A 7,587-nucleotide genomic window follows, 5' to 3' on the forward strand; every position below is an offset into this window, starting at 1 on the left:
ATTCTGACCATCCTTTGTATTCGGATATTCCAGGACAGTACCATCCTGCACGTTATTCTATAACTTTTATGTATGCAGTTAGTTCCAACAGTCTTGCCTTCTCCATCATATGGCTCAATACTAAACAGTAATCTAAAATTTTATTCCACCTGTGACCATATTCTGGCGTGATCTTCCTAATCGCGGTTGAATCGATGAACTTCAAAAGTTCTAACTTGCATCGAATGTTTTTATGATGAACAGGCTGACATGAGTCTCTCTTCATAGTTTATATATGACAGATAAATTTTAATGTTTTTTTCTGATCTTATAACATTCTATATTCTTTATTTATTACGTTTCATAAAGTTTACTTATTTTCGGATTTCTTTTCCTCACAGGGCTATTTCTCCCTGTTGAAGTCTTTTGGGTTGTAGCATCTACACTAGCTAGGTTCAAAACAATATCGTTGCTTGATATTCAAGAAAATGAAAAATCTAATATGAAAGTAGTCCGAATATGTGAATGTGTGTGTCTCCCCTAATACTTAAGGCACAATGTTTCCCCAGGACACGAGACCGAAATTAAAAAAAAAAAAAGAAAAAAAAAAAAAAAAAAAAAAAAAAAGATAAGCATGGGATGGAGAGCTTTTGGTAAACAAAGTCAGATTATGAAAATCAAAATGCCACTTTCTCTAAAACGAAAACTATTTAATCAGATGGTTCTACCAGTATTAATGTATGCATCATAAAATAGGAGCCTTACGAAAGCCTTAGAACATAAACTAGTTAAAACCCAACAAGTTATGGAAAGAATAATGATGGGAATAACACTAAGAGACGAAAAAAGAGCAACATGGATACGAGAGAAAACTAAAGTAGAGGATATAATAACAATATGTAAGAAATACATGGGCAGTACATATGAGAATGAAAGATAATATATGGACATTAGGAATAACAGAACGGGTACCTAGAGATTGCCAACGAAGCAAGGGAACGAAAGGAAGACGATGGATTGACGAGCTAAGAAAATTAGCAGGTATAGACTGGTAGAGAAAAGCCATAAATAGACGCAAGTAGGACATTTCTGAGACATTTAGACATTTGTCCTGCAGTGGACTACCTACGGCTGATGATATATATATATATATATATATATATATATATATATATATATATATATATATATATATATATATATATATACAGTATATATATATATATATATATATATATATATATATATATATATATATATATTTACATATATATATATATATATATATATATATATATATATATATATATATATATATGTATATATGTGTGTGTGTGTATAAGTACATTCAGATTCTAAAGAAGAAAAGTCGTTGTTAGAAACAAGATCATGACTAAAATGGAGAAGCGTCCTTTGCAAGAACTGGATGGACATGTTCACACTCAAGGCGAGCGATAGATATCAACTGGTAGAATAAGAGCAAAAATGAGGAAACTCAGACGAATGATCAATCTGTTAAAGAAACGTGAGAAAACACTTTATGATTAAGTCTTTATTTCTTGAGCCTAAAGTCTACATTTTCTCCTGAAATTTTGCACGACATTGTTGAAGTCTGTGGTTTACAAAACTATCCATCATTCTTTCTCTGTGACAACTTACTGATCTTTGTAGTCTCTTCTACTTTATATTATTATTATTATTATTATCATTATTATCATTGTTGTTGTTATTTGCTAGGCTACAACCCTAGTTCGAAAAGCAGGATGCTTTAAGCCCGAGGACTCCAACAGGGAAAATAGCCCAGTGAGAAAAGGAAACAAGGAAACTACGAGAAGCAATTAACAATTAAAATAAAATATCTTAAGAAGAGTTAAAACATTAAAATAAATCTTTTATATATAAACTATAACAAATTTAAGGAAGAGGAAGAGAAATATGCTTGAATAATGTGCCCGAGTGTACCCTCAACCAAGAGAACTCTACCCCAAGACAGTGAAAGACCATGATACAGAGGCTATGGGACTATCCAAGACAAGAGAACAATGGTTTGATTTTGGAGTGTCCTTTTCCTAGAAGAGTTGCTTACCACAGCTAAATAGTCTCTTCTACTCTTACCAAGAGGAAAGTAGCCACTGAAAAATTACATTGCAATGGTAAACCCCTTGAGCGAGGAAGAATTGTTTGGTGATCTCAATGTTGTCAAGTGTATGAGGACAGAGGAGAATATGTAAAGAATAGGTGAGACTATTTGGAATATGTGTGGGCAAAAAGAAAGAGCCGTAACCTGACAGAAGGATCCAATGTAGTACTGTCTGGCCAGTCAAAGGACCCGATAACTCTGGTGTTCTGACCAACCTACTACCTATATTCTCCTAATATGATGGCGCAAAGAGGTTAGAAAGTTTGTAGTTTTATTCTTTGTCATCATAGATCTTGCCAAGTAACGAACCTTGACATATAACAGATATTGTTAATATTCTACAACAAAAATCTATAAGTTAGTTTTCAATGAAAATAAATTAACAGAGGAAGCTTTCTCGAAGAATCGTCATACAACTGAATCATTTTAACAAAACCAACCAAGAAAGATTTATGAAAAGAATACCAGGGACACGTAAAATGGCCTAAGTGTCTAAAATTATACCTTACAACGACCGCCATTGTTGAATGAAAGAAAACCACCACTTTTGATTTTTTTTAGATACCGATCCTTTGATATTTCAACATGCTATCGAAAAACATGAGTCAGGTAAACATATCTTCATGGTTTATTTATCAAGGGTTCCCTCCCGGGAAATAGAAAAAAACTAGTTTATGATTTGTCTAGATCCAACTCTATCCAATGATTCGTGGAGTTGAAATATATGGTCTCATACGCCCCGATGACAATAAACTTTATGCACTAAGGTGGGCTAAGGTATTCGGGTTAACAACCCTGTTATTTTACAACAAGAGAGCGAACGACTGCAAAAAATTTAATAAATAAATAAATAAATAAATAAAAATCCTCATTAGCATTTGTACGGACTCATTTTCAAGGCCAGCAGATACGTCGATACTAAAATATACAATTAAGTGATTACCAAACCTTATAGGCATAGACTAACAATCTGAGACAGACAGGCGTACGCTAACAGCCACAAACTATAAGAATTGTAAAGTCTCGTAAGGCTGCAAAATATTCTGGACATTTTACTAACCGTCAAGTAGGCATATGTAAACACAAAGGTATTTAATGTTAATGGTTAGCAAAGGAGCCTTTGACAAGGTACTGAAGGGCAGGGGCGTCCTTTTTCAGGGTCCAATGATTTCCTCACAAGTAGGACTTGAAATGTGAGCGAGTACAATAAGGGGTGTAGTTGAAACTGTGGAAGACCAATTGAGTGCTGAGCAACGATATTTTAATATGTGAATGAAGTAGTAATACAGTACATAAATATAATAGAAAAACATTACCGTTTTATTGAAAAATAAAAATAACTAATTCTCATTCCGCACAAATACTTTTTTCACTCTTAAGAACTATATAAGTTTTGGAATCATTATTTTACTCAATTATCAATATTTTTCTTTAGCAAAGATGTGCTTTATTCTAAATTTTTATACTGAACTAAATAATAAAGTAAACGTCAAATTAGTCAAAAGAACATAGGCCTACTTCTATGAAATACTACCGCGCAATAAAACTAGTTCTTGCCAGTCATTTCAGTATATTTTTTTAGGTTTATCATTGCAGTGTATTTAGGGAAAAAAAATAATCAAATGATAATATAAAACAAGGTTTCCCAGGTAGCCTCCACACCAAAACACCAACATTACCTCCGTGGTTAAAACCAGTTTTATCAGTTTAAAACTAGTCTCTCTCTCTCTCTCTCTCTCTCTCTCTCTCTCTCTCTCTCTCTCTCTCTCTCCCCTGGCCTTTTTTCAACTTCTCTTCAGCCAATGAAGAATAACAACGCCAGCCCGACCTTGGAGTTTACCTAGACAAGTGCCTGCTACATTCTCGACTGCATGGAATTGCAGGGGAAACTCCCAATGGTTTCTCTTTAATAGGTCTAAATATATCGATGAGAGATGGGATGAAGAATTCTTAATGTATAAATTATTTTTTCAACAAGGTGTCGACTAATGAGTTAGATTCTCCTTCACTCAAGAGGTTAACTACTGCACTGTAATTGTTGTTGCTATTTCCTTTTGGTAATGGTAGAAGAGGCTCTTTAGCTATGGTAAGCAGCTTTCTATGAGGACACTCCAAAATTAACCCATTGTTCTGCAGTCTTGGGTAGTGCCACAGCCGCTGTACCATGGTCTTCCACTGTCTTGGGTTCTCTTGCTTGAGGGTACACTCAGGTACACTATTTTTTCTTATTTACTTTCCCTTGATTTTTTAGTTTTTATAGTTTATACATGAAAGATACAATTTACTGCTCTTACTGTTCTTAAAATATATTAATTATTCAATACTTCTCTTGTTTATTTATTTCCTTGTTTCCTTTCCTCACTGGGTTATTTTTCCGTGTTGGATCCCTTTGGCTTAGAGCATCCTACTTTTCCAATTAGCGTTGTGCTTGTAATAATAATAATAATAATAATAATAATAATAATAATAATAATAATAACACGGTCAATATAGGTACCATACACTGTACATGGTCTACATACGTACTGTTTACTGTATATGGTCCATATAAGTACCCTTTACTATTTATTGTCTATATAAGTACCATTTACTGTACATGGTCTATATGAGTACGGTTTACTATACATGGTCAAATAAGTACTGTTTACTGTATATGATTTCACATAATTTTAGTGTGTATCCTGTTACCTGGAGTAAGCTGTTCTCCCCCTTACGATATCAAACAACTGACTAACAACTAAGTACTAATATACTGTTTAGGTCCACCAAAGTCTATGTATTTCTCGGAAAATGGACCCAAGTTGCTTCCCTTTCGTAGGATCGGTCTAGAGTACTTAGTTAAGTGATTCAAGATTGAAACTTATTTCATTTTATTTCAGGTGGACTATTATTTTACCATACCCTTTTTTTATTGATATTTCCTTTAATCATTGATATGATATAATTAACCTCCCAGTTTTTAGATTTATCTTTACCTCTACATCGCCAGGCCAGTTTTGCTAATGTGGTGGAGCTGAGGTACATATTCTTTCTTCTAACTTTTTTCGTGCTGGGCCATTAAGTAATTAAGGGTTTCTCTCGAGTTCCTTTGCACAATGCCAATAGGAATATTATCTCTCTCTCTCTCTCTCTCTCTCTCTCTCTCTCTCTCTCTCTCTCTCTCAATTAAGTAAATAGGACAATATCATTATCTAATAATGAATCGGAATTGAAATTCTTTATTATTGCCACACTCGGGTTCCTTAACGTCTACAAAAGGCTCCTCCAACTTAGATTTCAACAACTGTTTTTAATCCATATTCTATAGTACCATATTAATATATCAAATTAAATTTATGATAATAAATAACTATATTAGATTGAAAACGATTTTATCTTCAGAAGTTCTATCTTGCTGCAAATGTTTTTTTATGTTGAACAGGTCTTCTTTAAACGTTTTACTATAAACGACTTAACTATTTAACGTTTCATTTCCTTACTGGGCTATTTTCCCTGTAGATCCCTTGGACTTATAGCATACTGCTTTTCCAACTAGGATAGTAGCTTAGATAATAATAATAATAATAATAATAATAATAATAATAATAATAATAATAATAATAAATCATTTGTATTTCAAGCTTGATGGAAATACAGTAAAACCATATAATGAACTAGCACACTATTCGAAAGAAAACCCGTCGGCCTATTTCAACTAATTTAAATCCCGAACAAAACTTTCTAACCTAACGTAGGATGGTGGGCTGTACCCGACCGGGGGACTTCGCCCCCTCTGAACCTCCTACCCTGACCTGTCCCTGAGAACCAGTCATCACAATTATCACATAGCATTTTACCGTCTAAGCGTATGCAACTATTCAGTTTTATAGGAAGGTGGAATACTTCATGCAACTGTTAATTACCTTATTCTGTCAATTATTTTTTTTGTGGGGGGGGGATCGTGACATTATATGCATAATTATATACATATAACTAATTAATCATTATACTTCCATGATAACTAGCATATGTCAATAGTAATTATCAGAAGTTAGTACTATCATACAATATAGTTTCACGAATCTCTCTCTCTCTCTCTCTCTCTCTCTCTCTCTCTCTCTCGAGAGAGAGAGAGAGAGAGAGAGAGAGAGAGAGAGAGAGAAGGAGATTAAAGGCTGATTCCTTTAATATCATTTATTGCAAATGAGAGGTGCCACTTAAATCTTAATGTGTTTGTGAAAAATCACTTTATTTAGCACTGTATATAATAGTGAAGGAACTTCCTTGTATTTAAGTATTCCCATCATGTGAATTTTCTTTTAACTTAATGTAAAATGACATTAACAATTACAGAAAAAAAAAAACTAAACCAACGATCACATAAAAAGCCCACTGCTCATACTCGAGGGCAACGCAATAATATCGAGCGGAATTCAATTGCGCCCGATCCGGCTTTCACTGGTTCGTGCAAGAAGAATCAGTTTTCTCTACAACTCCATTTTCTATGCACATTTTCACTCGGAGACAACGAATTACTATTATCTCATCAAAAATCGTAGATCCTCATATTCCGCAGAAACGAGAATCATGAAACTGTCACGTACAGTCACGGTTGACTCATGCAGTAAATTTGCAGCGTTTTTTTTTTCTCTCTTTTTTTTCCTTTTTTTAGGATAATCTTGGGGACATGAGAACTCCTAAAGGCTCCAAACCGTCAACAGATTAACTCTACTCCAATGGTGAGCAACTTTTAAAAATCGTGTTTCCTTGTAATTAACTTTTATCTTAATAAAACCCTTACACTCCCATCTTGTTTATTGAAAAAAAAAATATGTGAATTAAGACTCACTTTAGCTTTGCGCTTTGCTTCAGCCTAATGCTAATAACTTTCTCCCATATTATTAGAGTTTGTGATAAAATAAGGCTACACAATTCTGATACACAACATTAATTCCGTCCTAGGAAGATCTTCAAAGCACTCGTGCTAGATGAATTTTCTACTTTGCAAGTTTGCTCAGAGCATCTTTTAACTCCTCAATTCCAGTAAATGTGGAACTTGAAACAGATGGGCAGGTCAAGATCAAATATTGTAGTGTTTATACGGATAGAAAATTATCATAGGTCTATACTCAGGAACCGCACCTGTCTGGTGCAGTAGCTCGATTCATTCTTTTGTTCCCGTTGCATGCGCTATGTGGTCATTGTTCTCCAATAAGCCCCTCGTGTTCTGTCTGTGGCGACATTTCCGCCCTTGAAGAGAAAAGTATTGTTCTCGTATGCGAAGATGTCCTTTCACTTTTTGCCTTGGTGGAGTCGAGTCAAATCATCGAAAAAATAAAACTTCGGTTTTATTTTTGTATGGTAGTTTCTAAACACTTCATGAAAGATATACCATAGCTTGAAAATTGGATGAGTCTACATGTAGGAAATTTAGATAATTTGTATATTTCTTGAATAATCTTTCTTTCAGTAGGACTCAAATCACAGAT

General features: G+C 34.0%; 1 protein-coding gene across 1 annotated transcript in view; it reads right to left on the bottom strand.

The window, feature by feature from the left end:
- LOC137621552 (probable transcriptional regulatory protein Cthe_2075) overlaps nucleotides 1-7,300 on the bottom strand; it is a 161,630-nt gene extending 154,330 nt beyond the window's left edge. Inside the window, exon 1 of the mRNA XM_068351942.1 lies at nucleotides 7,241-7,300. Coding sequence (XP_068208043.1) covers nucleotides 7,241-7,285 — 45 coding nt within the window. The 5' untranslated portion in view covers nucleotides 7,286-7,300. The remainder of the gene's footprint in view (nucleotides 1-7,240) is intronic.
- Between the last annotated feature and the right edge of the window lie 287 nt (nucleotides 7,301-7,587).

The sequence above is a fragment of the Palaemon carinicauda genome, chromosome 28 (genome assembly GCF_036898095.1).
Source record: "Palaemon carinicauda isolate YSFRI2023 chromosome 28, ASM3689809v2, whole genome shotgun sequence".
In the NCBI taxonomy this organism is placed as follows: domain Eukaryota; kingdom Metazoa; phylum Arthropoda; class Malacostraca; order Decapoda; family Palaemonidae; genus Palaemon; species Palaemon carinicauda.